The 20,127-nt window shown below is 40.7% G+C and overlaps 2 protein-coding genes across 2 annotated transcripts; both read left to right on the forward strand.

The window, feature by feature from the left end:
• The first annotated feature begins 3,050 nt into the window (after positions 1-3,050).
• LOC119722038 (adenosine receptor A2b-like) lies at positions 3,051-6,282 on the forward strand. The gene is made up of 3 exons (XM_038192027.1): positions 3,051-3,523; positions 3,885-3,926; positions 4,079-6,282. Exon 3 carries the CDS (start codon positions 4,100-4,102, stop codon positions 5,000-5,002), a length of 903 nt encoding a protein of 300 aa, XP_038047955.1. The 5' UTR covers positions 3,051-3,523; positions 3,885-3,926; positions 4,079-4,099; the 3' UTR covers positions 5,003-6,282.
• Positions 6,283-7,698: 1,416 nt separating this feature from the next.
• On the forward strand, positions 7,699-19,483 carry LOC119722040 (fibroblast growth factor receptor 1-like). The gene is made up of 13 exons (XM_038192028.1): positions 7,699-7,960; positions 9,200-9,319; positions 10,075-10,308; positions 11,345-11,486; positions 12,535-12,611; positions 12,798-12,941; positions 13,412-13,528; positions 14,236-14,432; positions 15,010-15,141; positions 15,420-15,531; positions 16,445-16,541; positions 17,681-17,775; positions 18,573-19,483. Exons 1-13 carry the CDS (start codon positions 7,900-7,902, stop codon positions 18,653-18,655), a joined length of 1,611 nt encoding a protein of 536 aa, XP_038047956.1. The 5' UTR covers positions 7,699-7,899; the 3' UTR covers positions 18,656-19,483.
• The last annotated feature ends 644 nt before the right edge of the window (positions 19,484-20,127 follow it).

Raw genomic sequence — 20,127 nt, forward strand, 5'->3', positions numbered from 1 at the left:
CCGTGAACTATGCACATTGTATGGTATCAAAAAGTCACGAACAACGCCGTATCACCCGGAAGGAAATGGGCAGACGGAAAGATTCAATAGAACCTTGTTTGGATTGATCAAGTCATTCAGCGAACACGAGCGCAAACGATGGCTTGACTTTTTGTCACACCTTGTTTTTGTTTACAATTCCACACCTCACTCCACCACCGGCGTAACCCCGTACACATTAATGTTCGGAAGGGAACCATTGATTCCATTGGACCAAATTTTGGGTCGGACAGATAGTAATTGGGAACAGAATTTTGTCAGGGAACAATCGGAGCTGCTTGAGAGAGTAGGGGCCTTGGTAAAAGAGAGGGTAGAAAAAAGAGCACGTCAGAACGAAAACGCACATAGTAACAGAGCTACTGCGGCACCTTTACCAGTGGGTTCACGAGTTCTTTTAAGGAAATGCGCGTTCAAGGGCCGTCACAAACTAGAAGACGCATACTGTAGAGAATCGTATGTAGTGGCATGGCAGAATGTCCACGGGGATGTATATCGCATTCGACCAATTAATGGAGGACCGGAGAAGACGGTCAACCGTAAATATTTACGAGTGGATCCACTTGCAGATCCAGAGTCTGGCGATGACTTTGAGAGTAGTGATGAGTCCGAAAACGACTTTATTGTGACCAAGTCTGAACCAAGTAACTCAGCAGTTGACCGAGGGGTACAGGATAATAAAGTAGGGGAGCCCCATAGGGTCTCAGAGTTAGATCACGAACAACCTCGGAGAACATCACGGAGAAGAACTAAGGGTGTTCATTCAAACCCACACAGGCTGCCCTGCTCTGTTCTGAAATAGTCTTGGTGTGAGGGTTTAGCCTGTGGCTGCATGGGACTCGGACATACTCTGTGGAAGAGACTTGGGGTATCCAGTCTTCCTGTGAGTGAGTCCGACCCCATGTGGTCGCCTTGCTCTACTTCTCACTTGGAAATGGTCCATGCGGCTCAGGCCGGTGTATGCATGTACATGATGTACCACTTGGTAAATAAGCATTACCAGTTGGGTTTTGAAATTACAAAATGTATTCAGTTCCAGAAGAATGTAAATCTAAAGATTATAGATTGCATGATTTATATAGACAAATTGTTTGAAGCTCGAGTTGAAGAGGGGGAGATACCCTCTAGCAGCATTACCATTATGGGATTTGTGTTATTTGGACACAGTTTTGTTAGGCGTTTCTCAGGAAGGCGAGAAGCAACAGTAAATATAGATTTAGAGAGGAAAAGAGTACCTCTTTCTTGTTTGGGGGAAGGAGGATTGACACTAAGTCGCATTAATGCCAGTCGTTGTCGTTATTACCGTATGATTGCCAGAGTACAGCCCTCTATTTTGATAATTGATCTAGGGACTAATGATTTGGGTACAGTTGGTGTATCATCAAAGGATGTGTTTGACTTACTTTGTTCCTTTGTTCGGGATCTGCCAAGGTTTGGTATTAGTCCTTGTGTAGTGGTGTTTTTGCCTGTCTTGCCACGTACAGGTAATATGAGGCAGAATCAAGTATCTGTCTCTGAATTTAATGAGAAGGCAGAGGTCTTCAACAAGCTGCTTGAAGCGGAAACTCTTAAGGAGGACCGTTGGTGGGTCTGGCATCACCGTGGTTTGAAGCACCCACGTTTTAATCTGGACGGTGTGCACCTCAATCGATGGGGAATGTCCCAATACGAGAGAACCCTCAGACAGCTTGTTAAATTTTTCGAAAGTAAATTTTGGTAAATATTCAAAAGGAACCAGACACATTGTTTAAGCATTAAGCTTTATTCTTAATGTTTTATTTAGTGTTTAACTTGTTATAGTAATGTTAGCGTTTATAAATCTTTAAATCAAGGTGATCTCCAGGAGAAGATCAATTCAGTAGGGGAGTTTGTGGAGAAATGACTTATGATAGTGATTTGTTGTTGATCATTCACAAATTTGGCCAACAGAGGGCGCTCGCCTACTCACCGTTAAATTGCCAAAAGCTGGCCTCCCAGGTGTGTGCACAATATTCTAAAAATAGAACGTGTATCCATGCAGCGCAGGGATATGTCTGCAAAGACTGGCATTCGGTGTCGTGTAAGATAATATAGGGCCTCATTAATGATTGTTTGGTGCTTATAAAAGACTGTATCTTACATAATTTGGTAGTTAAGTATACTCTTTGTATATTACTAAGGTTCTTTAGAGTGATACAAAAGCTGTTTATTCTAAGAGAAGGGAGAGGTAACCCAGACAGCGGTAAACAGGCTTCGCGGGGCAGTGCTCCGGAACTATACTAGTGAAAACGAGAAGAATAGAAATCTGTGTCAGTCACGGGAAGAGATGAGAGGAATGGTCTCCGAGTTGGGGAAAATACAGAGATAAATCCCCCGAATACCACTGGAAATCATGATGAAAGCTACTGTTTGTCGTGCTTAGCCTGGTGCAGCGACTGGCTACCTCCTTCCCTTCGACCCTGAGCAACCAATGAAGACGAATGAACATTAATTAATGAATAAATAATCAGTGATTCTCCGGTGAAACTTAATCTCCGCTGTGTGTGTGTGTGTATGTCAACTCGCCCCCAACGAGACTCAAGCCCCACGGCGCTACTCCGCGCTCACTACAATGGCATTCACAATAAAGGCTTTATAAAAACTGGCAGCCATTTTGCAGAAAAATGGCCAAACAAACAGTTTGTCCACATGCGCGCATGATATATTGTCATCGTTATTGTACTTTCTGTGCACCCGGGTCTATTGTCTGGACCATGTCTGTAATAGACTTGAGTTTCTTTTGCATTTAATAGGGGACATTGAACAATGAAGGACAAAAGGGTCCCCAATTCTCGAAGGTCCCCAATTTACGATCGTGTACAAAATATCTAGGGGGTCTTCCTAAAAAGTTAGTGGACAATAGGGGGTCCCCGATTGCAGGCAAATACACACTTGGGTGCGTGCTTGTAGACGAACTGTTTTTGACCATTTGTCTGTAAATGGCCGCCATTTCTTAATTTATGCTTTGTTATTTCCAATGCCGTTCTCACCATACACCACCTAGAGTTTGTACAGGTAGATTATGAAAATATCTTCAACATATCTTTTTAATCTGAAAAATGTGCATTTGAAAATGAAACATATGGCGCAGACGAGTTCTACCTTCTTTTTTTAAATTTCCAATGCATCTGGCCTATAAGCATTTTGGCCTTCGATTATTTTTTGAAGCGCTATGCAAATTCATGCAACATGCATGCAATATTGTCATGAATTTATTGATGAGATTTCTTCGCGTGGTGTATCGTAATAAAGCCTACAAAGAATTATTTAGAAATGCACCCTCACGTAAGCACTAAAACTCACCTACTTTGTTGGAAATTCTGCAGTCTTGTTTCGACAACACTTAACTTCGTGATGGTATACGAGTCACCATACGGTGACTGTTGATATTATTCCTACACGTAAGGCCATCACTCAGACTGACCCTTCGGACGCTAGATATAAGGAAGCTGTTGGAGTCTATGTGGAAGTAAGTACAAACTGAAATTGATATTAGGTTTGCCTGCTTTTCACCCTTTCTTTTGAAACTGAAATTTACAATAAACGAACAAGAAATCTCTTTATTATGATTCTTTAAACTAAAGGGAAATAACTGGAAGTGCTGAGGCCTATATTATTTTGCATTTCCTTTTGCTTGCAGAATTAGATCCAAACAGAGCTTTGTTTTTAGTTTGATTATAAATTAGCTGAGATTTAATGGAGTTTACAACACAAAATAACAGATGCACCAATAATGTTTTGATAGAAAAATGTGTTAGGTACAAAGAATATGAAGCTAATGTTATTTTTAACCAGTTATTAATTTGTTTGTTGTTTTGTTGTTTGTCTAGAGGATTTTCATGACAATCGCAAGGAATTCGGATATCAAGCTGGTAAGTTGTAATACCTAACGTTTTGCACAGATACAAGGCAACTAACTCGACATGTGGGCAAATAGACAGAAACATCTTTACACTAGCTAGGAGGGTTTAACTGGGTTATTTTGACAGTGAGTTCGTATTCTGCCTGTTATCTTCCATTTTAGAGAGTATAATATCTGAAAGAAATGGCTGTCGATGTCACCCAAATCCTGAAGTATTCAATGAGCACTATCTGTGCCGTGGCCGCAATCGAGAATCTCCTCGCGATTGCAGTGTTTGCTGGGACTAAAAAGCTCCGCAACAAATACCACGTCTTCGTCTTCAACTTGGCGCTGGCTGACTTGATCTTCTCCGTCCTTGCCGTAGTAAATCCCTGGCGGTCATCAAACATTCTCGACGGACTTCTCACCGGAGCTTACATAGTCTCAATTTTGACTATTCTAGCCGTTGCTATCAATCGTTATCTGGCCTTGTCCCTCATGCAACCGGCTCGCTACGATTCACTGGTGACTGGGCGCCGTCTGATCGGACTTTGTATGATTTGTTGGTGTTCAAGTTTCGTGTATGGTTTAGTGATGTACAATGCTGTCCCAGATTGGGTTTTGGATACAGTGCACTACTTTGGAGGTTCACTGGCAGGATACATTGTGTGGGTTATCACAGTGATTGTTTATTACCTGGCTTTCCGTAAGATCAAACAGTATACTCCACCTCTTGCATCCGCGGCAGGCATCAGTGCCAATGCGGAGCGCGATCAAACCCGAGTCAGGCAGACTCGTCGTTTACTGGTCATGTTTGTTCTCATTCTTGTGACGTCATTCGTTTCTTGGGCTCCTGCATTCGCGCTAAGGGTGATTGTATTCTTCGATCAATCTCTTTGGCGGGATAGAATCTTCTTGGCAAGTATTTGGGGGAGTTACGTGCTGTACACTCTCTCTACTGTGATCAATCCGTTGATATACTGGTGGCGATTGGATGGTTTCAGAGAGGGGTTTTATGCAATGTTCTGTCGTTGTAAAGCAGAAACTCAAGAAATCGAAGGTGACGTTACGACATTCGAGAACACAGCTGCTGAGACCGGTTTGTAAATGATGAAATATAATACCACGAACGGAGAGTCACAATTGTAGATCTAGGCATATACAGGGTGAGTCAGAATGATCTGGACCCAGGTTCATATTTTTTTTGGTAGCAAATTGAGTATATTGGTTTCCTTGTCTTCCACAGGAATTTTTAATTTTTCAAATTAGTGGCTGGGGTGAAGGGTTATGCCATTGAAGTGGCTTATTTTGCAGTCTGCACATGGAATTGGTTTTTCCTTCAAGGAATCTAGGTTTTTGTACACTTCATTGGTCATGAAACCGTGGTCAGCGTGTGTTCTTTGCAAGCACTTTTCTTCAGAAATTGTACAATGGATATACATGTGTACATGCAACTTTTACCAATAAATGTTCAAAATACCAGGTTATGGGGCCTGTAACATATCTCACTTGCACTTGTTTTGATCAATGTTATTATTTTTTAATATTTTATTAATTTGGGACCAGATCATTCCGACTCGCCTTGTATTAAGACATCTTTCGGTTACAACTTCCGAACAGACGTCTTTGCCGTGATGCTTTTTTCCATCCGTATACCTATATTCAGTTTGTACTTTCTTGTCCATCTCGAAAGGGTCAAGGGTGTTTTTTGTGTGGCAAATTTAAATGTATTAACGGCAACTCATGCCAAACTTAATACAGTCCTTACAAGAGATAGTTAGTATTTCGTAATCTTTGGTGTCTTGATGATCAAAGCCATATCGTACATGAAGAAAAAATACCTTTGCTTAAAAATTCATAAACAAAATTTATTCACGCATAAAAGATATTACACGTATATGCAGTATGTTATTGCATATCATTAGTTTGTTATTGTAATTATTGAATTAGTATTCTATTTGAATATTGTTAGTTTGTTATTGTAATTATTGAATTAGCATGTATATTATTAGTTTGTTATTGTAATTATTGAATTAGTATTCACATTAATTATTGAGTAGGATGGTTAAAATTCAAATCGATATGTATTGATGTAATTAAATGTGGTTATAGGTCTGCATTTATCATAGTCGCGGAATATCATTAGGCCGTTATTTAAAATAAATGGTGAAATGGAAGAAGACGTATCGTATTTTTAAGAAAAATCCCTTCTTCCTAAGCAATAAATGTGACAATATACGTTTAAAAGTGTTAATTTCCCCTTTTGATATATACTTTCAATAGGAATACGAGGTCGTTTTATAAATTCTGAATTGTATTGCTATATCGTTCATTCTGAAGTATTACAAAGACAGACATAATGTTGGTGAAATTACTGCATTGGCGTAGCCGGGTGGGAGTTGGTGATAGGGTGGGCGGGGGGGGGGGGGGGGGGGGGGGTTAAGGGGGTATTTACCCCCCCCGCAATATTTGGAAAAGACTGCCCTTTTCCATTTAAATGGCCGTTTTTCATCTGCGTTTACCCCCAATACTTATAAAGAGTGCCTCTTTTTTTGAACAAGTGCTTTATTTTTCTAACCAAGTGCCCTTTTTCAGAGAAAGTCGTGTCTTTTTTTTGTGCCCGCAGCCAATACGAGTTCCTTTTATTGAATTTCGCGCATGTGTTACTATTATCATTATTATTATTATTATTAATCATTTCTGGTAATGAAACCAAGGATTCCTCAAAAGCGCCCTAGGCCCTGTAGCTCGCAAGCTTAAGAAACCTGTTGAGAGAAGACAATGAAAAGAAGTTACAGTTTTAGAGGCGGGAGGAAAAGCCCAGAAGAATATTCTGGGGAAAACCCACGGAATCAGGCAGGGACTGAAAACCCAATCCACATATTGGCCCAGGCGAAATTCGAACCCGGGTCACAGCGGTGGAAGGCGGTGGAAGGCGAGGAAAGTACCGCTTCGCCAACCTGACTCCCCAAAGCAGGTTTCCTATAGATACCGGATATGTAGCCCGGCACGGTGTCGCCCTGAAAAGCGCCATATCTTGTTCGTTAGTGCGTATAATCGTCGGTTTTTAACAACGCCCCCATCGGCAGATGGTACCAGCCCCCCACTGTTTGATTTGTTTGAAAAACAAAAAAAACAAACCCGTGTCTACATTTCAGCAGGGATGTGCAAGTGCCCTTTCCAAGAAATTTTTACCCCCAATGATAAATGACCTTGCCACGCCCCTGTGCTGACTGTTACTGTGCTTAATGAATCTCCATTTGACAATATTTTTTTCATAGAGAAGCTGATTAGTAAAAAAGTAGCTCATTGTGGTAAGTTGGGTCGTGTAATATTTTTAAGCAGTCCTTTTAAATGTACCTTTTTATCCTTCCTAACCTTACTTTTAATTTAAATTTTGCCAATTGTAAGAATAAAACTTTCTGAGAATGAGCACTTTGATGAAATAATAACGTTAATGACAAAAACTGAATTTGGCAAACAATCAAGATACGCCGGTTTGTGGTGCGACCGACGATATGTGCATTCAAACAGGCCTATGTCAAATAATAGAGTTGTTCAAACATCACTTAATTTCAGATAACTTGTACCTTATCACATCCCATCTAGACAGTACTTTTCCTATTGTGAGCTCACCACAGTAGAGGCATGACACGGATCGTGTGCGTATAAACTGGCCAAAAGTTTATGGCTTTCAAAACATGATCGTCGAGACGCGCATTGCATCCGGGTATCGGTTTTACTGCATGCTACTGTTATATCCGTGCCGGGCTACATATCCGGTATCCATAGGAAACCTGCTGTTAATACAGGGCTAAAGTTCAAGTCAGTCAATATTGCAAGCCTACGTGCAGTGAGGCAGAGGTGTTATACCAGCTTCTTTGTCATTGTGTGGAACACTAAATAAAACTAGTACTTTTGGCCTCTGAAGGCGGTTTGATGTTGAATCAGCGCGAGGTTCGGATCGCTTTTTAAGTTGACGTCAATGACCTACACGTGGCGACATGGGTTTTTGTATTCAACTAAAGATTTTCAGCCTTTGGTGGCTATTGTTAACGACACCAGGTAGGTCTGTCATTTTGTAATTTCAACTGAGGATTAAATCAGTTCTTCCTTCCACTGAATTACACAAATTATTGCAGTTAATGCAAGATGCAGTTTTCCCTAGAGGCAGGGAATTTCTTTGCAGTCTAGGACCCAGTGTGTTTGTGAAAATTTAGTAATAGAAGGGCACACAAAGTAGGCCTATATATTTCCGTTGGTATTTATTGCAAAAAAATCAAATGACCTTTTGAAAGGAAAGAAATGGGACATGACAATTCCTCGAAGGGCCATTGAAATGACACTAGCTGTGTTTTGAATTGTATAGCTTGACACTCCCAGGTTGAAATAAAAAGAGACTTTCTTTGAATTATTATGATAAACTTGCTACAAGAAAACGTAGACGGCTGTTGCTCTGATGTCCGCAGTCACTCACCATACAGTTTTAAAGTTTGCTGTAGGCCTACAAGTTCTTAAGTTGATCCATTTTGAAGTAGTTCGCACAAACTAGGTCTCGCTCACTGACCATCTTGACCCGGCCTACATAATGGAACCGGAAAGTTAGTGGCGCCATTGCAGTAGGCAAAGATCGTATATCGCCGCGCGCAGTAGGTAGTAGTGTAGGAAAACCGCCAAAGCTGTGATTGATAGCAAAACAAATGTGAGAAATAGGGGAAGCCAACATCCAGTCGTCACGATTATAACACCCAAACACGGAACAGGTAGAGACCACTATGCCAATTGATAAAGAATTAGCGGTTATCTATAAGAGTGCATAAATAATAATATCCACAAGTGGTTGTTGGCTGTTTGGCCTTGCTTTAGCAGATTCAATGACTCCAAACTCAAAAATGATGTTCAAAAGATTATCTTTTTTCTCAAATTTTTTTTTGTTGTGGTCAGAAATTGCCTCAGATCGCACCACAGACATTGCTTTTCTATAACTGCATGTCTTCTCAACTAACCCCCATTTACATTTAACTCCCCACATTTTCATCCCCAACACTACGCCCTACCCGATCTATGATCGGGTAAAACAGCTTGTACATAAATAAGTCTTATGGTCTACTGTCCAAGTTACAATGAACGCCGTGGTTGGCTAACCAAACGCTTGCTAATTGCAATGGTGGCCGATCATGATGAACGACATGGTCAGGTGGTACTTAGCCGTCATACAGTCGGAACCTATAAAAAATATAGAAGGTAAGCACATAACTTACTAAACCGGACATAACTTACTAAATCTTCTCCATCTCCAAGCAGAGGAGGCAGGGGGCGCACTTCCGTTAGCCGCTGGAAGAAGTCAGAATGGGCACCGGGTGATTTGTCTGCCGTCCGGTACGTGTCAGCAAGCAGTGCAGTTTGCTAAGCAAAACGATCAGTGTAAGCTACATGTATTATCGTTGTTCTGTTATTTCAGCGCGCTCGTAGCAAGGATTTTTTTTTCGGGGAGGTGGAATAAGGGGGAGGGGGGGGGGGGGGGCGGCGGCGGCAATGGTGTTATAACTTGTAACCGCATTGGTGTTATAATTTGTCTATTAACAGGCGTCCCGGCTACGCCGGTGCATCATTTTAAATTAAAAAGCCCTTATAACTGGCATTTAAATGACTTTGGGTAAACAGTTTCTCTTTTTGTGGAAACTTTCTGTAATAATTAATTCCTTTTACTATATCCCGGGTTTGCAGCATTGCTTTAATGCTGCTAGGTTTTGCTATCATGGCTTTGGGTGTGATCGTTGCATGGTGACATGTTATTATACGCGTTTATCTTATCTTTAATAAGATTACTGTCTTACACCGGTGTTGTGCTCCGTCTTTCCATGTATGTCTGTCACTTGTCTGTCTGTCCATAGGCTGGGGAACAAAAGCTTATGCTTCACCCCGGACCTAGATGCTGCCATTTAGTTAATGTTCACTATTGTAAATATATATATATATGTACATGTATTGCCAATTTGAATATAAACATTATGTATCGTCCTTTATGCAGCATCGAAATAAATGTATGTATCTTCCTAATGGAAAAGCTAATTAAAGGATCGTGACGAAGACATTTTGGTCACTGTTCTCCCTCTGTGATGTAACCTGTGACTGACTTGTGTTTGAATTGCAATTTGGTCCTTTTTTGTACCTTACAGATGCGCCGATAGTGACAGTGGTCTACAGTAACGATGGAATCCAGTGCTCATCTCACGCCAATCCACAGGCAACGTCATATGAGATCATTCTGAATGGCACAATTATTCTAGAGACCTTTAACACAAGTGGATACTCCGTGAATTTTAATCCCGATTTCTGCACAACTGTTACTTGCAATGTCACAAACACAATTGGCACAGGAACATCGACACTTCTCGATTCAGTCTGCTCAGGTAGGCGTAGTCACTATTAGTCTGGTTCCAGCGTACATGGATTTGACTCTATAGTCCAGCCGATCCAGATCGCTGTCAAGCACCAAAATGAATCATTGACCAAATGAATCAAAGGACATTCGTATTTAAATCCAGTGAAGTCTTGGGAACTTTAGCTACCCACGAATTATATGTCTTAAATGAGAACGCACAGCACACTTGAGGTATTTGCCGAATTGTGCATGCCGAGGCCACGGCGAAAGTAGTCTGAACAAGAATTAGCGAATGGAGCGAAGTCATGATTGCTAGACAAAGTTTTAGACTTTTTTTGGTTTGTGACAAACATGTAGCACAAGATGGTCTGAAACTGATTTTAAGTCTCATTGATAGTGGCCAGCACGTCGATTGTCATGGGGGGGGGGGGAGGGGCTCGTGCCATATTTTCAATGGGGAGCGCTGATAAAATCCTACAATCAGGCACACTATTTTAACTAAAAGTGTACGAAATGCACCCTTCTCAGTTAGGGGGAAACCGTTCCCATGTAGGTCAAAATTTTACATTTTGCTAGTGCATTTTTTTTATGGAATTTTTTTTGGGGGGGGGGGGGGGGCTAGACAAAATTTTTGGTGGCCTAAAGCCCCCTAGCCCCCCCCCCCCGTAGAATCGTCACTGATAGCAACCAATAAGATCTTAGATGCACCTGTCCTCTTGTATACATGTGTGTAATGAGGTCAGGTTTTCGATCTGTTGCCAAAATTCCTAAGGTTTGAACTTGTTGAAGGCTACCTCTTCTCTTTTTGAAGTGAGTTGTTCCCTTTAAAATGTTTTACATTTGCATTTGTTTTTACTTAACTGTTTTTCCTATCGTTAAAAAAAAAATCTTATCAATAAATTAAACTTACCTGTAACTACAGACCTAAAGCTTCCAAACTGTTTCTATCTGTAGCTGAATTCCAAACCGAATCCAAAACCGCAGTGTTAGGTTACCATGCCGCATCTTTTTCACATAAAAGGCATCGTGGCTGCCGTAACACTAGTCTTTTCGTTTCTTTAAAGATCCAAATAGGCTAGACGCTCGCGTTATAGCTGGCATAGTCGTAGCCGTTGCCGTACTCGTAGGAGCTGTGGCTGCAGGGATTTTAATTGATCTTGTCAAAAGGCGACGTGAGGTAGTCAGGCGTAACAAGCAGAATATCAGGTTTGTATCAAATTCTATGTCGTTCACATTTTGATTTTCAAACAGCTTTTAAAATTTACATACATGTAGATAGGCCTACTGATTTTTATCCATCATTTGGTTACTTACATACATACATTTCCAATGACGTCACAGTACCTCTTACATCATTGCACAGGATTCACAAAGTAGATCCCTAATATTGGAAAATCCTGGAAAACCCTGACATTTAAAGCTGTCATGAAAGGTCATGGAAATGCCATGGAAGGCGATATTCCAAGAACAAAGTCATGGGAAAGTCATGTAACCGCACAACCAAAATGTGATATGATTTGTCATATTTGGCTATGACAGTCTTCCAGTTTGCATTGCGGTTTATTGTAAATATCATTTAGGCATGAAGGACAAAACAGCTTAGGAACTGGTCATGGAAAGCTAAATTTGTAATTGAAAAGTCACGAAAAAGTCATGGGATTTCATTTTAAGATTTCATTGGGAAACCTGATTGCATGAATGTTGGGGCGTCATGGGATATGGCTACCACTTCATTAGCCATTTTGTAGACAGGTCCGGCGGACAAAATAGGCGTTTGTTGGTTTGTGTAAACTGTTGGTTGGTTTGTGTAAACCAAATACATGTATCACCCTCATAATTATAGTGTCTGCAATATCACAAAAATACTTGTCTTCGCTCCAACGGAGAATTTAAACCGCATAAAACGTTTATCGAGAGACTCTACAGACAAAAGAAACCATAAAAACAACAAACAAACAAACAAACACCCCAACACCCCAACAAACCATCAAACAAACAAACCAAACGAACAAAACCTCGCCCAACCGAAACTTGTATGCCATTAAATGGCTTACTTTCTCACTGTGACGTTCGTGTGCAGCTTGGCCAATGGATAATGTATTTTTTCTTGATGTCGATACACGTCACGATGGTTGGAAGAGTCGAAGGCGACTCTCGACGACCCTCCCCAGACGACCTCTCGATGACCCTCCCCAGACGACCTCTCGATGACCTTCCCCTGTAATATTGTATTTGTTTGTCATTTATTTGACAGAGTTCACCAGTTACCAGAAGAACACCCAGTTGAGTCTGACCCGATCAGCACGAACAATCAGGATACATCAACACAAAGTAAGCCAGCTTCTTAGAGATGATAAACTATCGGAAAAACAATCCGAGAATAAAATATAAAACTGTAATTTATAATAACAAGTAAACTTTGTTTAATATAGTTTGATTCACAACTGCTGCTTATAAACCCCAAGATTGCGTCATTACAGTCCCTGATTCACTAAAAGAAATGGGTCATTTCTGCAGGTGCGGGCCTTGTGTTCTCGCGAGATCTCATAGTGCTCGAGAGCCGGCTAGGAAGCGGTCAGTTCGGGACGGTGTGGCTAGGAAAGGTACATGGGATCGAGGAAGATGGGAAACAAATAGAGGTTGCCATCAAGACTCACAATGGTGTGTTGCATTGACAACTAATTACGAAACTTATCTGATATTTCATTGAATTAAATTTGACATTTTTTTCAATATAGATTTCTTCTGTGCATCTATATGTCATTGATTGACCGACTGACTGACTGACTGACTGTCACTTGTGAGTTGTGACTGGTATTGTACAGGGACCAGTTTTACTAGGCCTGCATATTCATGTATGTGATGTAGTAACGGTACCATACGCCTCAAAAAGTGCATCTGTGCGGCGCTGCTTGTTTCGTGCATGTACTTTTATGATACAAAAGGCAACAAGTCAAGTACCATCTGAACGGCCAAATAAAGTTTCTTTTCCTCCACGTAACCACGACAGACGTACATGATACGAACCTATTAACCATCTTAAATTAATCGAATGGAATGTTTGAACCCTTTTCAAATGAGTCCCAATAATTTTTTTTTAAATTCTCTTTCGATCTTGTTTGAACTACGAGAATCTGCAGACAAAAAGGCCAGGGAGCAAATTCTTGCCGAGTTGGAGATGATGAAAACAGTTTGCTCGAATGGACATCCGAACGTAATAAAACTACTGGGCTATTGCGCAGAGACAGGTAGATGTGCGCGTAAAGAACTAAAAACTTCCAAAATTTTTCTTTAAGTAAAACAAAATGTAAGAGTGAGACACGTATTCTTCTAAAACTGGCGCTGCCGTTGCCGTATAGCTCTTGTTTGTGTGTGCCAAGGGCGGATCCAGAACACAATTTTGTGGGGGGCCAAATTTTTTTTTGGTCCTCCAAAAAAGTGGGTCAAAAAATTACGGCGTGGGGTTCGGGGCCCGCTTAAGGGCCCCTGGATTCTAGATGCTCTGTGGTGCGATCTGAGGCAATTTTCTGACCACTTTAACCAATGTTTTTTGAGGAAAAGATGGTGGTGTACTCATTGCCTGCCTTTTTTGCGATGTCACATAAAAAAATATAAAAAATTGGTTTCGTTTTTTTTGGGCCCCCTTTGGCCCCCCCCTGGATCCGCCCTTGGTGTGTGCATATATGCAGCTTTCGTTACTATTGATACTACTTCGGATGATGTCGCTGCTACTTGCTGATGCAGCTGTTGCAGCTTCTATTGTACTGTACTAGCTATTTCAGTCTCATCAGCTAACTATCGATTGTTGCTTTACTAATACCTCCATTTTGAGTGCTGCTGTTGTTTTGTTGCTGTAGCTTCTGCTGGTGCTATGCTGCTGCTGTTGCTATTGATGCCGTGGCTGTTTATGTCCGTGCATGGCTTCACAGTATACGTTGTCACTGTCTGTTCTCAGATCCCGTTTGGATCATCGTTGAGTGCTGTGCCAAGGGGGATCTTTTGGGAGTTCTGCGCGGGTTTCAGGACACGGACCTTGGCAAAGCCTACTCCAAGCGCGATGCTGATCCCAGCTCTATCCAATCACTATCCATCACATTACTCCAGTTTGCCAGGGATATTGCGAAGGGCATGACCTTCCTGTCCTCACAAGAGGTGAGAAACTAAGTTCATTTTTGCTTAAATCTAAATCTAAATCATAAATTATAGTGATTGAAAATCACGGTATAGATCGTCTTATCTCTAGTTGCACTCTGGAAATTTTTGAGAGAAAATGGACAAACATACGAGACTCTAGGTAAAGTAGAGCTACTAACATCAGCCTGCGTCTGATGCTTACATTAACTTGCAAGTTGGTCAGGCTTTCACATACAAAAGATTCCAGGTCTTCACTGCACTAAATGAAAAGACTCTTGCATGTCCTAGGGTTGTATTACAATGTATACATAGTAACAATGCATACTTGTGTTACAATGTACTTTGTAGAGCAAACACTGTTATAGATTGATGCAATTATTCATCCCGTCGAAGTAACCAAATTGCAAGTTATATTTCAAATTTTGGACTCACTTTTACGTTTTTCAGCGATAACAACCTCCTTCTTCTGGTGAAGAAGGCGGTTGATAATATCCGAAATTTCGTCAAAGACGACATGAAATTGAGTCCAGAATTTGAATTATAACTTGCAATGTGATAACATTTGTGTATTTGCTGTTTCTTTGTTTACTGCCAGTGCGTGCTGCGTGACCTGACTGCTCGTAAAGTGTTGGTGGCTGAAAACATGGTTTGCAAGTTGGCTGATTTTAGATGGGCCCTATGTGCCACTAAACCCTACGTGGACGAAGATGACTGTGGTCGCCTCGTGGTATATTAAAAATATTACATCTTTCTTACACCATCAGGCAATTTTCAGAACTACATCGTCAGCATTTAAAATGCATATGCGTCAGTGGTTCACACCGATCTCCATGTTAAAATAGTTAGAGTGATGTCACCGTCTGCCTTATAAAACAATGTTTTCTTAATTTAATTGCCATGTGTACCTTTTTGACTTAACCTGATTACTTTTTGAGAAAAAAATCTAAACTTAGAAAAAAAATTTGAACTTAGGCGCCAGTTGACTTATTTAATCTTTTATCGTAGTTACATCCTCCCTTTCGTTGGATGGCACTGGAGTCTTTCCAGTTTGGCAGGTTTTCAACGGAGAGTGACGTATGGTCTTTCGGAATCGTGATGTGGGAGATCCTGACGCTTGGTAAACGGATAGAGCGACCTCACTGACTGCAGGTTTTTTTTTTTTTATCGCAGATCAGTATTTCCTTTTTTGAAAATGCCTCGCAGAGAACCTATAGGCGGGTGAAGCAATATCCTGATTAATTCAGTAGTTTAGATGGAATCACTTTGGTTTTCGGACTCTTCGTGTCCCTTAAATTAAAATTACACCAACGAAAAACTTGCAGGTGACAAAAATTTGATGACAAATGGGCAAAGGTGGCAGCTTGATGACTCTGTTCTGTTAAATGTTTTAATGCAATTACTTGATTAAGTATAACTGTGGTCTGACGGCATTGGTCCTCTTTTTATGAATAAACATAATTTCCCGTCAAAATGCTTTACCCCCTAGGTTGTTTGGGAGACGTTCAGAAATAAATAAATATTGATCTACGGTTTTAAGATGAAAGACCAGAGACCTTGGCCATCATTGAGGGGGCTCTGTGAAATGACTATTGTTTCTCTCGTCTCCACGCCCTATTCGTGGGTGCTAGTGACTTCTCATATCGGATTTTTATGACTGCGTCAACACTAGCATGCTTTGCGACACCTGCACTTTCTTCACAAGAAGTTGTATCCCCAGGAGTTGAAACAGCAAAGTGTGTTTTGTATATATTTTCTCTACAATTAGCTTATCAGAACAGTAAATTGACCATCTTTTGCTTTATGTTTGTCACGAACCAAGAAAGTCTAAGACGTCGTGTAGCAATCACTTCGCTTCACCTACTCCAATGGAATTTGAGCTTTGATTGAGATTAAGTCAGGTCTCACTTATTGTCTTAAGAACATTTTAGGATGTATATCGCCTGCTAACAGTCGGGAATAACGGTTGGTTGGATTTGTTTTGCATGTGTTTGCCGTTTGGTTCTCAGTCCCAGTTGTTGTCTTAACCTTAGGTTGTCGACCTTTCACGGAAATGAGTGGTATGTCGCTGGGTGATCTGCTTGAGAATGGTTATCGTTTGCTTCGGCCTCATCACTGCAACGAAGAATTGTAAGTACACAGAAAACCTTTTAGACAGGTGGCTTATGGTCGGAGTGACCGACTGGTTCAAAGCACCAAACCTCGGAGAAAGATTCTTATAGCCCTAAGATATTTAGAGAGTTGACACCTGAAATTGTTCTGCGAAGGGTGTCTAATTTTCATAAATCGTAATAGCTGCCGTGTAATATATTTATTCCCATAGATTGTTTGGTATATTTCTATTGTTTATTTTTTGAAAAGTCTATTTTGGGGATTCTACTTACATATCAGTACTTCAATAACATTTTCTAAAGTATACCAGTGATTGGATAATTATGAGGATTATGAAAGATCCAAATGGATACCATTATACCCTAAAGTTGCGCTCATTCACCTATTCCCCATAAATCATTAAGTATAGTCTTGCCAAACATCGGTATTAATGAGCTTCAAATTCACCCACAAAGTTGCTTACTGGTACTGGCACAGTTACCCTTACAAGACTATTTATAAAAAAACCATGTAAACATTGACAGCATTATGGTATTTAGACCCAAAAACGAAAAAGGGGAAAACGAATGAGGTGTCCATAAATTGGGCTTAACATTTGGCAATGATTGTTTATAATTATACGTCAAAAGTTTTCTCTTACAGATAAATTTAATATAGGGATTTCCTTGAACTGAGCCGCCAATTGGCTATTTGTAGAAATGTCACCTTGGATAACATCTAGCATCCTAACGGTACATGGAAAACGTGGCCCAGTGGTTAGGGTTTTTGTCTCGTGATCGGACATTTAGAAATTCGCATCCTGCAGCTGCCATATATATTTATTATGCTGTGTCTATGAGCAAGTTTCTTAACAAGTCTTGTATTCGTCCATCCTGAAGTATATATGGGCACCAGCTTTAGCTGGGGAGTATTTTCAGTAGTCACATGTCGGGGAAAATTAAGCTGGAGTGGCGTGGGACAACTAGACGTACGTTACTTTTATATTACCATCCTTGTCACGGCTGCAACTTTCATGGTTCTGTACAAAGTAAATAATTAAGATTCATTATATTCCAAAGAGTTTCGACAGAAATAGAAGAAGTTCCCAGGCCTAAATCAGAATCTTTTGAAGCAGACATATCGTTGCAACCCCGATCTGTCAATTTTCTCTTGTATAGGTACGCCATGATGCGAAGTTGCTGGCAAGAAAACCCCCAGGATCGACCCACCTTCCTTAGTCTGTCGCAGCAACTGGATGAGATGCTGTCACAAGGTGAGGTTAAAGGAAACATGCTGTGGAAATTTCAGCTCACCAACACATTACTGTGTTGCAACAATACAAACAAGATCTTAATACTTGTTTTAATTGGAAGAGACCAGAAAGTTGGAATTTTTTAGTTATTAGCAAATCCTTCATCAATACAGTGCGCTATATTGCTTTTGTCACACAAGGAACTCCTTGTCAAAACTGCATATGAACAGTACAAAAATATGTCCTTACCCACACAACACAAAGTTGTTTAACATGATAAACGTGTAAAAAGTGGAACTTACTCCAAGAAATGAAGAAAAGTTTGTTATATATAGTACACAAAGCTATGGAGACACTACTGTTCTTCCATGAATATGGAAATTTTCAATGGCATAAAAACTAAAATGTTTAAATTTCTCCTTTTTTAATGCTACAAAGGAGGTGGAAAGTCATGTAATGAAGTCATAAATATCCTGTTACATGTTCCCTTTGAAAAAAATGTGTATCCGAAACTTTATGATGGCCAGAACTTCAAATACCTCAAATACCGTTGCCAGGCAGCCAACATTTTCTGGTGGGTTTGTCATCCTTATCAATCGCGTTTACGTATGCTGATAAAATTCCAGGTTTTGGTTACAAAACAAATCCAAATTTTAAAAACGGCATGGGTATGTAGCGTATATACTTTGTAAACAAAGTTAATGCGTCGACTACATATGATTAGAATTGTTTACATTTTCCCTGTTGTCAATAAAAGTGCCAATTAATGCTTTTAAACTAACAAATAGGCGTATTTTTTTCCCTCATTGAAACTGCAGTCCAAATCGACGCCGCGCCCATTAGCACTGACGAAACTCAAAGCAAACAGGAGACAGTATGTGAGAGGGAAAAAGAAGCGTGACTGCTACATCAACAAGTGTGAGGTGTGACGTCAGCATGCGGTTTGAAATGGTTATTTACCAGTCGGCGATGCTAATAGGACCTTGTCGCAAGATAGAACCATTGAACTTTTTGCTTGTGTTTAGACTATATTCAAGTTTTAAAAGTCTAACTTTTGATGTCAGAATTGTAATGGAAGTTGCCGGTCTAATGTCACGTTTGACCAACTGTTACATCTTGGAAACTAAGCATATTAACCTTTCTAGTCATTTTAATAGTGTAACATTTTTGCGATCATAACAAGACCTTCTTGGCTCTGCCTACCGTTACCGAAAAATCCCTGCTTATTATAGCAGACAATTCCGTGCTCACGCGTTATCAAGGAATTTTTGCTTCTGCGCATGCGTATATCCCGTAACTAAGGATTCTGCGCTCACGGGTTAGCACAGAATTGTTCTGCTAGCGCGGTTAGCACAAAATTTGTGGTAGCATTGATCATGCTATTCCGTTAGCAATAAGGGCAAGGGCGTAAATCCGGGGGGGGGGGGGAGATAATCCCCCTCTTACACACAAATACTTTTTGACTTGAGGGATGTGTCATTGGATCATCCCACAGATTTGTGTAGTGTGAAATAGATAAATGCCGATTCCAGGCTATTTGCTAACTGTCTCACAGCACTGAAAAAAATTGCAAATTTTGAGGTGTTTCCTAACTCTATAAATTGTACATTTGTAAAATGAACAGCGCCCCCTGTGAGTATAGAATCTAAGCCCCCCCCTTCGCTCGTACCCGCCCTGCAAACAGTACGCTTAAATAGACTGATGAGTTTACGCTCTGATTGGATAAATTTTGCGCAACCTGTGACCTGCAAGACATCACGGCCACGACCCTGCAAGGTTCGAAACGGCCGTTAAGACTGAGTCCGCACTCTTTATTCTCATTCATAAATGCAAATTTTTCGTTGAAAAGCGTAATAATGTAGGAAAAACTGTAAAACTTATCTGTTATGTAAATTTCCGTCACTTGCTTAGGCTCTGTTTGGAATTCATGAAGGAATTCAAAAAATGTGTCCACATGGTCCGCAATGAAAAAGAAATCACATCCAGTATTGAATGTGTACATTTTTATGCGAAAGTTTTCGGATAGCATTTGCGCGCATTGGCTAACTGGGTTCTTAAACAGCTGCAGCCAGATGTCTTTATACATAAGTCATGATAAATTACCCAGAATGCCACCCCCACTTCCTTCACAGGTTTCTGTGAAGCCCATCAGCGTGTCCCAGCGCCCTGTTCGCAGGCCGGGGTTGTACGAGCGAAGCCCCCCCCCTGCCCCAGCCCCCGGCTTTTCAACTTTTGACGGCCAGATAATTTTATGATTTTGGTCATCCCCAGGCACCCATGCCCCACTCGCTGATACGTACACACAACTGCCACAAGGCATATGTGGTATTGATTTAATAAATTCAGCCGTAGAGGGCGGCCTTTCGATTAGTT

Source organism: Patiria miniata, unplaced genomic scaffold (assembly GCF_015706575.1).
Source record: "Patiria miniata isolate m_02_andy unplaced genomic scaffold, ASM1570657v1 HiC_scaffold_14, whole genome shotgun sequence".
In the NCBI taxonomy this organism is placed as follows: domain Eukaryota; kingdom Metazoa; phylum Echinodermata; class Asteroidea; order Valvatida; family Asterinidae; genus Patiria; species Patiria miniata.